The sequence below is a fragment of the Silurus meridionalis genome, chromosome 23, assembly GCF_014805685.1.
Source record: "Silurus meridionalis isolate SWU-2019-XX chromosome 23, ASM1480568v1, whole genome shotgun sequence".
NCBI classification, from domain to species: domain Eukaryota; kingdom Metazoa; phylum Chordata; class Actinopteri; order Siluriformes; family Siluridae; genus Silurus; species Silurus meridionalis.
In genome coordinates, this window is record NC_060906.1 from 13779527 (window position 1) to 13793185 (window position 13659).

Sequence of the window (13659 nt, forward strand, 5' to 3'; positions counted from 1 at the left end):
TTGGCCCACCTGAAACCGTGTTCGTTCACAAGCAAACTTCTGGTAGTGCAGCATTGCCTCCAAAACTTTCTTATGACCTCCGGGCACAAGACATACAGCTCCCATGATCTCAAGTACAGCTACCTTGGTCTTGACATTCTCAGTGGCCAGGCTCTGGGCTATGATGTTAATGCTCTCGGGGTGAGAAAGAACATGAGTTCGGCCCTGCGTGTTGTTCATCAGAGCTTTGATGCAGCCAATGAGTGACGTGTGAATTTGGGACTCTGTGGTCTCATAGTCCATACTCTTCAGGAAGTTCAGGATGCAGGTAAGACCATCCAGGTCTATAAAACGAGTGACAAACCTGCAACACAATATTCAAATAAATTGTCTTTATAAAATTTCTTATGGATAGAATCTAGTGAATCCATGTTGAGCAGAAATAAATGGTGATGACCAACACCAAAGGTCAAAAGTTTACTTGTAGTTCAGCTAAATGTATGTAATCCTCACAACTTTTACTATTAAATGCCAGTCAAAGCTGAGGCCAACAAAGGTTGCAAAGACATTGTATTCTCCAAGTTATTATAAGCTTGGTTTATCATCACTAAACCTCAATAAGTGTTCTAAAGCAAGTTAATCATGCAATATTTAAATGCACTCTATGTGAAATGATCTGTTTAGTATGTGTACAGCAGTCATATATATGCAGACCTCATAGGCTGTGTCCGAAGTGCAGTTTTGAGACTTTCTATGGTTTTGTTTCGTTCCTCTTCCTCTTCTTTCTCCAAAGCCAGAAGAGTCTTCCTCTGTTGAGTAAAATGAAATTTGCTTTAGGCCTTAATATTTGCCAAAATAAGATTCCAATACACAAGCTTCACAATTTGTCTACAAATCCTAAAACAAAAAAGTGAAATGGCATATAAATTTGGAGAATCTACAACAATACACATTACTAGCTATATTCCAAGCAGTGTAACTACAAAACTACAGAAGGCTAATCATGAAGGCAAATGTTGAAAAGATGGAAAGACTATCCATTTTGGCAGCGTAAGAAAATTGCTCTGTGAACACATCTACTGAGACTTGTGGTTTTTGTGCAAGTGCAGCAGGTTCTGTCCAGGTCTATGATGGCAGCTTGGCCTGTTAGAGACTTCCCCCGGCTTAGGTTTCACTCCAATATCACTTTACTATCTCAGGTCTTTTTCAAAAGCCTGGCTGAGTTGCCAAGTCACACATCATGGTGATATAAGAATTCAAAACAAAGCCTCTGGGTATAGGGTCCACTGCATTATGATTGGCATTAAACAAGATCTTTATCTGTTTCAACTTTTTTGTTGTTGTTTTTGACTCACTGCTTTTTTCCCCCCAGTCGCCTCAGATTCCAAATTCTAATCTGATCAAACAGACAATATTTAAGTAAGTTTATTATCAGCCAAAAAAAAAGGCTAGACAAATTTAAATACAAGTAAAGCAGAAAGATAAAGCAATAAAAAAGTGTAATAAAGTTTGGGGGAGAGTGTCATAATTATTCCCTTTCTACTGCACTGAAAAAACTTTTTTGGGGGAAAAAACAAAGATTGTTTAACTAACTGAATGTTAATTTATTCCTGATTTTTTTTTCTCTCTCAATACTGATCATTCACATAGGTAAAGGCTTACAGTTGAAGTATTTAGCATTTATTGTTTTTAATTCTTAAAATTATGTATCAAAATGGAACCTGTTCTATCTGCAGACCTCAAATATGAAGTAGGAAGCTTCAAATGAGAAGTAACATGATATGTTTAACCTTAGGAATGAATCACTTCCTACATGGTGTAGGCCACACCCAATTTCACTTGAAGAGGCAAACAGATCATGCCATGGTAGGGTCCAACAACTGTTTCAGATTTAATGATCTACACACTGAGAATGAATGGATTCAGGTAAAAATAATAATAATAATAATATAACTATAAAGTTGCATAAAAGCAATCATTCAAAGAACTTTATAAAACAGGTGAATATTAGATATATAAAGATTATGCTGTGATATAGTTGTTTTGCATTGTGGATCAGAGGGTCATGATTTCAAATCCCAGCACTACCAAACTATCACTGCTGAAAAAGTAATAGAAAGGGCCCTCAACTTTTAACTGCTCAGTTGTATAAAAATGAGATGACTAAGTTGCTGACAAATGTCAAATATAAATGTACTTACAGCTGCCATTGAATTGAGCTGGTCGATGTAGTACTCTGGCCAGCTAGTAGCACCTTTATTCTCCTCTTGTTCCTGGGAAAAAATAAATAAATGAACAAATAAAATGCTTAGTTTTACATTTACATTATGAAAAAGTCAATTAATTATATTTATGTCATTTGTACATAATTGTATATATTTGTAATTGAATTAAGTGTAAGTATCTCAGTTAATTATATTTGTATTGAAACTTTACATTTTACAATTTTTAAGATGTTTCACTATATTTGAACTTGAAAAATGCAAAATAAATAAATAAATAAATAAATGTCTACAGACTTTTAGTTATAAGGTCAATCTAATGCATCAGCACTGCTGCAGAAACACAACAGTGATCAACACTATTTGCAGGTCTAGCTCTCCTAAAACAGATACCTTTATTATTTAGGCCATTATGAGTTGATATTATTGACAAAATAACATATTCTAAGTGTTTCCCAACAAATTTCCAATGTGATAAAGCTTGAATTCCATTAAAGCAAATTGATCTTAATTTTATTTGTCTCAACAAACACCACATCGCTCAATTAAAAAAATAATTTTCAATACCACAATAATAAGACACTGTATCACGGCTTAAAACAAACACAAATTCAGTGTGAAACTTTTTCAGAAAGAATAAATCACACTGTAGTGGGCTGGGGAAACATGAAGAACATCCCCCATTCAAAAGCAAGAAGATTAAACACCACTTTCAAAGCACAGAAAAGGGTGTTCAAGCACCCACTCCTCTCCTCCATGCAATCAAGCTACCTCTTAATTAGTGTCATGCTTGTTGAGCATACTGGGAGTCCTGGCATGGTGCTGAAAAAATCTGCAGACAGCACACACCCCAGTTCAACTAAGTCTCTTGGGAACAGTGCCAGCCAGCTGGTGAGAATATTAGGGGAGATGGGAGATGCTGGGATTCAAGCCAACGGCAGAGAACCCCCCAGATACCCTCCTGCACGTGCCCAATTCACACCGAGCAGTGGAACTGAATGCAGAAGATCATCCCATCCCCCCCCATTCGGTGAAATCCTTTCTTGCAATTGTGTAATGACTAGCAGAGGTCAAGAAATTCAAGCAAGGATCAAAATATTTAGTAAATTCCTCACACAGTGATGGATATTCGGACAAAGCAAGAGAAAGAAACAATTCAAAAGACAAGATAGCCTAGCCAAAAGCCTGTGCCAATTGATCAAGAATAATTGCATTTTTTCAATTAATTTGAAGCTTTAACCATTTAACCCTGCATTTCAAAGGCGGGGTGCACTCGAACATAGTTCAAGTAAATAACAAGCTAATCATGGGAGGCTTAAAAGCAAACATTTAATATGATTAAACACATGCCAGAATTTCTGGGGAAAATAAGCTGACTACAGCAAATATCCACAATGAACACACCATGTTTAGAGATCTTGGCAAACAGCAATACAGCAGAGTAATCCTTCAAGAGAATATATGGACTGTTCATTCCATCTCCTCACTGTCTGATCTATCACAGAGTGGATTTGTGTGTTGAGTCGTTGTATTGCTTGGCCGGCTGGCCTAGAAACTTGAGCTTAACAAGTGCATGCAGCACTGACAGTATAAGAGGCTGGCTTCCAGTGTGTGTCTCTGGAGAACAAACAAACATGACACTGAAGACCGGTCATGAAAATGAGAAATGACACTGGATAAGAACCTAACCATTTAATTAAACAAACAGGTTAAAAATAGCAAAGCCCAAACTTCAAGAGATGCACAATAATTAAAAATAGAAAGACTTCAGATGTGTCCCAGATGAGAGTTTTTCAAGCACCGCCACCACCACTGTGCACAGAGCACAACTGTGAGCTTCAAAAGATTTGTCAAAGCATAAATCATTTAATTTAAGAGAGATGTCTAAGCTCTGATTACATCTACTTATCACCCCAACAAAGAATATAAATAAAGAGAGCAAGATCAGCCTAGAAACTTTCTTAATCCTTCCTGGCCAGGGCAAGGACAGCTGATACATTCAGCTATGGCCTAGATCCAGGAACAGCATACACACCTGACTGCAGTGGGACCAGGAGGCTGAATAATCACTTTTAGGACAAGCAGAAACATCAGCAGAAAAGGGTTGTGGACAAAACTTAAAATAGCCTTTGTCCTTCATATAGAAGTTAAAGGAAGTAGAATTTTGAAAAACCTTTATATCAAAAAGGGAATTCAGTTATCAGTTCCATGCTTTATTTTAGTTTGATTGATAAAATGTGAATTAATTGAAGCATTTGTTAAATTTGTTACAATGGTAATTTTTTTTTAGATATAAAGGTTGTATTTAACAGACTAGTGACTATAACGTATACACCACCAGCCTCAGACTGATCAAAAAATCAGGTATTAAAAAATAAACGGAATGCAAAAAACATTACAGTGAAGCTTGCTAATATAATGCAGGGTGCTCATGGAAGGATTCTGTTGATCAATTTGGTAAGATTTATATAAAATGTTCAGTGTAATGACTATAAAGCTGATACTAAGGCCATTACCTCCACAATGCCTGTGAAGTCACATTAAAAATACATTAGCAATTGGGTTACCAGCCAAAGAGTTATCTGGCTCATTACTAATGGTGTTGTCAGACATACTAATGGTATGTCTGAGTTTGAAACTAAAGGACATTTAAATCTTTAATCTTAATTCATAAAATAACCTAGGAAAACCCCCAAAGTGTGTGGTCTAGATAGGCTTTTGGAGCAGTGACTTTGCAGGGAATTGACAGGGGAACGTTAAAAAAAAAAGTTTAACTCAAATCATATTTGCACAAGCACCAGACAAAGCATTACTGTCTGCAACTACCATCAACTAACAGATAGGTTTGACAAGCAAACAAAGAGGAAGAAAATATTTTTAAATCTGGTTAGAATATTTTCTGCTTATTTGGAGTAATTTCTTTTCGGTTGCCGATACAAAAAAGTGTAAATCTCTGTTTTGAATAGCGTTGATTTAAATACAAATATGTTAATGCCAAGATTAAGTGATTCATGTTTTCCTTAAAGTATGACATCAGTCACTTAATAAACTTTGCAATTATACCCATTTAAATTTGAGTCTATTTAAGCATATTACTATATTGCAACTGGAAAGCCTGCACCACTGGAATCTCATAGTGGAGGAAAGGTCAATCCTGTCATGACTTCCTGCACTGTGCTGAATTCAGGTCCAGGGCCAAAGCAAACACTCAACCCATTCAACCCATTCATCCTGCTCCAGTATCAGTGCTGGCAGAAACCGGCTGTAATTAGCTATGTGGCACCATCAAAAAAAAATGTCTCCAAGTTTCTCTAAACACTCCTGCTTCTGAATGAACTAGGCTTAATGATGTGGGAAAGAAGTGGAGGGCAACAGAAAAAAAGACAATAAGGAAAAATATTTTTCCCCTTTAGTCATATTCCCAATTTGGCAGTCCAGGCATGGGATCAGCACCCTCTTTGAGAAACAAAAGGTTGCACCTGCAGAAAGTTCTTCCTGTTTGTCTTGGACTAGGAAACATTTCCTGTATGCCCTCATGTTCACCCCTAACTCTCCTGAACAGTGGCTGTGCCAAGGCTTTGCTCTTTTGGGCTGGCCACTTTGCAGCATAGCGTCAATACTGCTGACTCAGCAAAGACCTGTCTCCCAACAACTGTCCACTTCTTCTCTGAAAATCATTATAAACCTATCTCTGGGGAATTAGGCTACATGATCAATGTACCAAATTAAGTTACATGACAAGCCAAAGTGCCGTGCAGTACACTATAAAATAAAACAAGGACAGAAATGCATGAAACAAACAATAAGAGCATTGGTTATTCTATTTTAGGCACAATCTATATACAATTTTTAGTTCCACAGACTCAAGGCAGTTAGTAATTGTGTCTGTAATTGGGACACAAAATGTACAGCTTGGCTAAGTAGAATTTATTAAGCGTTTACATGAACAGCAAAAATGAACCAATGTCCCCATTGTAAATTTATAACACCTTTAAAAAAAACAAATTACACCAACTTAGTGTACATAACACTGATTCAACCCCCTGTTGGAAATGAGAAATCTCATGAACATATCAGAAGCAGGCAAAGAATAAGCAAGCTGCTCTATTGTTCACACACGGTTTTCCTGCACACTCACTGCATTCCTTCGAGATCTTAGACAGGTTAGTAATACCTGGCAGTTCTTTTTAGTGTGTCAGGGACATGAGATAGAGATGAGATGATGAGGCGAAATTGCTTTCTGGAAGCCAACCTTGTGTCTCCAATGTGTAAGGATGACATACTATGATTCATTATGAAATAATTTTTTACCGTTGAGGAACAGAAAGATAAAACCCATTACTACATTCCCTACATATGGTGATTTGTTCTTCAAATGCTAATCCAGCTGAATGATCTTAAGATGGATTTCTAGTGACTGTGATGCTAGACAGATTAAAAGCATACAGAAGCTGCACTTTGCACCCACCTCCAAAGTGCATGTCAAGAAGATGTCTAGGCTCACATACATTAACTATGTGTGAAAAGTTTTAAAGACTGGGCAAAAAAGTCCATGCTCCAGAAAACATGGTGCAGCTCTTGAATTTTTAAAGAGCTTTTTTTTTTTTGAAAAGCTACATTCTGCAAAGCACGCTATTCTGTGGTCACTTTTTAATTGGATTATAAATTAGCATTTAAAATGCATGCAAGAGAAACTCTTAAGGGCCTTTATGTGCTTTTACTTTTCAAATAATGGCCTAAAAATTATACAAAGGCTGACTATGAAAATGCAGATTATCTAGATGGAGCTTTATTAAGCATGAAGGCCTTATAGGAACAGTGGCCAGTAACATCTGAGGTGAGCATGAACTTCTCATCATACTAAAAATGCATTAATGTGTTAAACCAAAAGCATACAAGAACACACACAGACACATATCTGTACTGTTCCGTTCTGTTCTGTTCATACCTTCTTTTTGCTGCAGTAGATTTGCCATTTCTTTTCTGCAGGCAATGCAAACATGGCCTCTCTGTGCTTCTCTGTGAGGTCCAGCTCATCCTGGAATAAGAGAAAGTGTCAATGATTACACACATCAATTTGTGCCATTTTTTCTTTTTTAGTATATAAACAGTACACAGTAGAAACTAAATACTTGTAGATACAGAAGTTTATTGTCCCTGTAATGTCCTGGTTATTCCGATTATATTACATTACCAGTCCTGCCATTCTTTATGTACTTCTGTGTAGTTGTTGTGCAATTCAACCTCAGCATATGCTCATTTTTACTTTCAAAAATGCCAACCATTTTTGTCTTCAAGAATAAAATGGGATATGAGCCAATCAATATGCATTGCCTAACAAAAAAAGGGAAAAATGTCAGGGTTCTCTACAACCAATTATTAATAGGATTACAAATAAAATATACACCATATGGAAAAAAATATTGGGGCACCTGACTTTTCCAGCCATATGTGGAATCTTATGCATCTTTTACCACAAATCTAGAGGCACACAATTGTATTGGATATTTTTCAATTATCCCTTTACTTTAATTTACTTTACTTGAGGTTTTTTGTCCACCTCACAAGGGGTCATAGAACGTAACCCCCGCGAGTATCGAGGTTGCACTGTATTTACTATTTTTCTCTGGCTCTAATGAAAGCAAACTGAGAGGCACTTTAATGAAACATGTGCTTAGCAATTCACACAAATCAGTGAAACTATGCGTAGAGCAGAAAGTGCAAGGAACCCGAAAACAGGTGAAAAACGTACTTGCTCCAGGGAATAATCTCACCTTTGAACAGTAGCTATACATTTGCTGGACACTAACAACATTCATTATAGTGTAACATAACTTTACACTATAATGTCCACAATTCCTCTATCTGATGTCACTTAGTTCCTGTTTGAGTCAGTTTTCCTCAGGAAGTCTCATTTTCATTGTAACTGTAATTTCTGTTTGCTCGTTTGAAAATATCTACATATGAAATTTGTTATGAAACGGAATAAAATTGAATAAAATACATAACTTTTAAACACCTGCCCTACACAACAATGTAGTAATATTATTGATCACTTTAAATATAGCAAAACAGACACTGAAGGACTTGGGCATCAATCCCGTCTACTTCCCACACATAGCTGTGTGAGTAAACAAACACACATTACACTATAATGCTTTGGATAATAAAAGGCCCTCAATAAACTCCTTCACTAGCAATTTCCTTTCATTTAGTCCTGGAAATAGCACACCCACAACAAAGACAGCTGAGGTTTGGTCCTTGATAATGGGTTTGACTGCGAGAAAGCTCATGTATCCACAACCATACATGCTCTGAAAGCTGGCAATCATTTGAATTCCATGTGCACACAAACACACACATTAGTTCCACTCATATGATAATGACAGTTGGAGTAAAGTCATGTGCTTACATGTGTTATAGCGCTACAATTCTGTCCAGAGGCCTAAGAATAAAACACCCCTTCACATGCCTTCACATACCATTCCACAACCTTAAAATCGCAACAACATGCCTTTTATCACACCCTGAGCCCAAATAGAGCGACTATAACAAAGATCCCTGTTCAACACCCTGGTGAGATCTACAAATTTGTACAATTGTTATATAAAGGTAGTTTAGATTAAGTTGTATTGCCATGCTTTACTTATCAAGTACATCCACTTAACCTTTGCACAACCTTCCTGCTAAACAGACAGTCTGGGTTTTATCATTCAATCATCCGCAATGCTGAGCTGAAAGTTATGCTCAGGAATGTTGCTCCTCCAAATCAGGTCTCCCATTTTTGCAAAGGAGAAACACGCTTTAAAACCAGGTCAGTCCTTTTTCTAGGACAGAAGAATCAGCAAGTGATTCTAAAGTGGAGCAGCATATAAATTAAAATATTACATGTGTTATTGTGAACCTAAATAACACTGACATTGTCGGAGTACTCATGCAAGCTAAATCTTGAATTTAAATGCATTTTTTGTGTTTGTTTACATTTTAAAATTATGTACTTTTTCTTCACCGAGTTCAGAAGAAAATTATAAAACGACTGCAGACATAGTCTACATAAACTCCTTTGTTATCATAAGATTGAAAGTGTACTGCAATATTTGTCAGACATTTTTAATCCTATTTTGGTAATTATCTAATATATTCTCTAGGGGGGAAAAAAATCATCATAAAAATATGCAAAGAACATTACTATCATTGTGTTTAAATTAAGTGGCTTAGTTTTCTGCTTTAACTATCATCATGCTGTACCAGTAGCTACTACCAAATCATATCAGTTCAGAATAAAATGTATGTGATGCCCCTTTAAATGTACTGTAAACTCATTGTATTACTAAAATCTCTGTGGAAAACCTTTGCGTGCCTTCTCATACAGACACTTGCTTTAGTAAATTTTATCACAAACTACATTGTGTTAATGTTTTCCTGTCTGGTGGCTCCTGGTGACAGTAAAGTCTATTTTGCCAGGCAGCGGTAGAGGAGAAAGGAAGAGTGGTTTCATCTCTTTTCCTGCCGTATCATTCCTTTTCCTGTGAATCTCCTCATCGGAAATGAGATGCACATTCAGCATTCAACAGAAATCTATCGTCACTGCACACCCGCATACACACACACATACACACTTCAACTACATAGCAACCATATCATTGATCTGTAGGTTTTTCCTTTCAATCCTCGCTACAAGCAAAGTGAGCTAAATACTGAAAACAATACTGTATGGTCCAGTCACACATCCAAACATGAACAATATCAAGGCACTAATAAAAAATCAAAGGTTTTTATTTCTTTAAAAATAGGTGTGTGGTTATATAAAGCTTTGCTTAAATGTAAATAAATGAAGATGCAATTGACAGGATTTTTAGAAGAAACACTATCACTTATAAAGCAAATTTACCTCTAAATATTATGCAAAAACCCTGCTTCAAAACAATAAAATATCTGGCCACGCTCTTTCACATTGTGTCACTCTGTCTGTATTATAACACATTGTTTCATCCTCATCCTTAATAGGAAAATGGCTTATAATGGGGGAACTCCTTCCTACTTGAAAGGTCTAATAAAACATAACCCTTTCAGAGAGGTTCCAAAACTATGGCTACATTTCCAAAGAGACAAATCCATATTAGGAAAAGGCTCTATAAACCTCTCATGAACAGATCCAGGGCACAATTTCAAATGGCTTGGTGACGCAACCTCACTGTGGAGATATTAAAATAACTGTATGCTTTTTCCCCACCAAGAGACCCATCCTGGACCCCAAATAACACTTCCACTGCCAAAAAAAAGGCCTAGCATTATCTCTATTTGATGCAGCCAGTTTCATTAAACTTGCATCCACCATCTTACTCTCACTCAATTCAGTCAAGACCATCATAAGCAGCTGTATGATTGCTAAATATACCCTGGTAACAAATATCCCCACCTAAAGGGAGTATAACTAAACAAGACTAGGCCAGCTGTTCAGCCAGCTATTTTTAGCGCTGTATATTAATGCAATATTCTGAATAGCCAATCACTTGCCAGCAGCATAGGCCAGGACGTCAAGAAAAAAAATAGGTCAACAGATTCAGTTCATTTTCAGGTGGGGAAAATTTTCACCTCAGACACACAGAGGTTGTTGTTGCTAGATAGAAAAAAAATCTGTGATTTTTGTTTATACTACTACAACAACTTTCAGTGATCTTGTGCTTACTATAGTCTAGGTATAGATCCTTAGCCTAAATCCATGTCTCATCGGCCTTTAGAGTTTTGTAGTGTTGTGCGTTTCAAAATGCTTATGCTCAACACTATGTTAAAGAGTGACTGTTTCTGTTACTGAAGTCAGTCATTTGTCATCTCAATCCAGTTTGGCTATTCTCCCCTGACCTTGCTCTTCAACACTGCATTTCCACTACTGGGTGGTGGTGGTTGTTTATTCAAATTTTTTGCATCATTCTGTGTAAATTTTGACTGTTGTATGTTATGGTCAAATAACATCTTACTTGACAAAAATGGAAGACATTCTGAATGATATTCATAACCATTGGCATAAATCTATGCAAAACAACTACAATGGACGTGTTTGTGTAATCTAGTGTTGAGCTTTATATCATTAAACAGCCTTTTGTTCTATTTCAACTTAAATAATTCATGCACTGTTCTAGTCCCAAAAATTCAAGTGGTTTCGCAGTCTATTTTTGTTTAACTAATGAAAATAACAGTGTTTAAATATTTGCTCTTTAATGGAAGCTGGCATTCAGGCACTTGAGTGCAAAGTGATTAGAGTTACAAAGTTTATACAAGAATAAAACACACTTTGGCACAAACTGCATCACCAAATCCTTCTATGGCATTACCTTCTTGAGTACAGTTTACACCTTCATCTACAAGCTATATAAGGGAATACAAAGACCCCTAGATTAAAATCAACATATTTTCAAATTAGGTATTGTCTGTGCTCTGGGTGAGCTTCTGGGTGTATCCAGTAGTTTTACCTATGCAAAGATCTTTTAGCTCCAGATAAATAAATATAAAACTCACAAATTCACATAAAAAATCTCCCTTGTGAAATTAGTACCTTCAGCAAAAAATCAGTTCTCATGCAACTAATTATTCTGGCAACATGCAGATAATTTGTAGACTTTATTGCCTGTAATTTGCCATGAATTTACAACAACAAAGCATTCTTTTTTCAAATGAGCACCAAAGGCTGAATGTAAAATTTGAATGAATCTCTGATTCAGGCATCAAATGTCTACATTTTATTTAGACATTAGACAAAGGCCAATCTTTCTTTGGGGTTTAGCATGCAAATTAAATTGAGTTAAAATAAAAGAATGAATGTGCGCTGGGTGTCCTCTAAGAATCGCACAAAGAAAAATTTAGGTACACAAAATTGTGAGCACACTATTAATAATGGATTTTATTTTTGACTAACACTTTAAAAAGCATGATGCTTAATGTAATAGCAAATACTTATTTGTATTAAAATTATATATATTTATGCCATTTGGTAGACACCCTTATCCAGAGCGACTTACATTTATCTCATTCATACAACTGAGCATCTATGGTGTTTAGGGCCTTGCTCAGGGGCCCAGGAGTGGCAGCTTGAGCTCACAACCTTTAAATCCAAAGTCAAATGCCTTAACCACTAAACTACCACCCTCCCCCAATTTAATTGTAGAGCTTGACTGGATCAGAAAGTTTCACAGTCTGCATATCAACTCGCATTGTGAAAGCACAGCACGTGGCATAAATGGCCGTAAATGTCTCTTAAAGACTGTGAAAAGACTGACTGAAGCTGCCCGGTCTTGTACTGCAATTCAAAACCAAAGGAAGCTTAAGAGACGGCCAGGCAAGAACAAGCAATTCGTCTACATAACAGGCCAAGACATAAGACCACTTATTACAATCCATTGATATGCAAAGAGGGTCAACATTTTCGGTGTAAGCTGAGCCAACAGACCACAGGGGCTGGCAGAAAGCAAAAAGAAAGGGAAGTAAAGGAAGTGTGGAAAAGGCAAGTGTGAGAGAGTGAAAAGGAGAGAAAGACAAGGAGACAAATCGCCAGTCCTGGTGGGATACTGTTATCCCTCATTGAGCTATCTCAATTTGATCAAGCCATTTAGTCACGCTCCTATAATTACTGCAAAATTCACAGTGAAGGGGAGCTGAATAAATTCATCATGGTGTGGCACATTCCCATTCATTAACTCTGTATGTGGTCAGGGTAGAAGTCATTACTATATTAATAGCAAATGTTTAAAAAAGAGCATGGCTCTTCTTCCTTTTAAAAACAGCTTCAATCATTGACTTCCAAGACACTGCACTAGAAATTCAGTCATTGACTTTATAGCTCCAAGTGAATGGTTGGGGGAAAAGGTATTGTTATTTGAAGGCATCCACTGGCATCCAAATATGAAAAAAAAATGTAGGGGAATATTTGATTTTTGAATATAGAGATGCTTCATTTCTGGCTTTGTATTTCCAGGGATTATAATTATAATTTCTTTTTTTTAAAGGGAACTCAAGCATTCCGAACTTCATAATGTATGATGTTTATTGGAGACTTTCAAAAGGCTGCTACTGAATCTCTGTAAAGTGCTTACCAACCCATGTGACCATGAGCTTCGTGCTTGTGACCATGATTCATTAATTAACTTTTTTTTTTTTTTTTTGCAGCTCGATGTATCTCTATGAGACAAATATTGAGGTAGAATTTGTTTTGTCTTATTTAACAACTTGATCAAAGTTTTTGGAAATCTGAAAATGAGTCAAATTTGAATACATTTAAGATAAGATAAGATAAGATAAACCTTTATTCGTCCCACAGTGGGGAAATTTCTATGTTACAGCAGCAAGACAAAGAAATAAAAATAGATGCAAATATATATAAAAAAGAAGAATATACAAAAAAATAAAAAACAGAAATAAAAATAAATAATAATAACAATAATAATAATAATAATAATAATAACAA

General features: G+C 36.2%; 1 protein-coding gene across 2 annotated transcripts in view; it reads right to left on the reverse strand.

The window, feature by feature from the left end:
- The window catches only part of daam1b (dishevelled associated activator of morphogenesis 1b), a 42356-nt gene that overhangs the window by 17290 nt on the left and 11407 nt on the right, over positions 1 to 13659 (reverse strand). For both annotated transcript variants that reach the window (XM_046835970.1, XM_046835969.1), the window contains exons 4-7: positions 7150 to 7239; positions 2181 to 2252; positions 694 to 788; positions 10 to 343 (exon numbers count right to left, since the gene is read on the reverse strand). In XM_046835970.1, coding sequence (XP_046691926.1) covers positions 10 to 343; positions 694 to 788; positions 2181 to 2252; positions 7150 to 7239 — 591 coding nt within the window. The remainder of the gene's footprint in view (positions 1 to 9; positions 344 to 693; positions 789 to 2180; positions 2253 to 7149; positions 7240 to 13659) is intronic.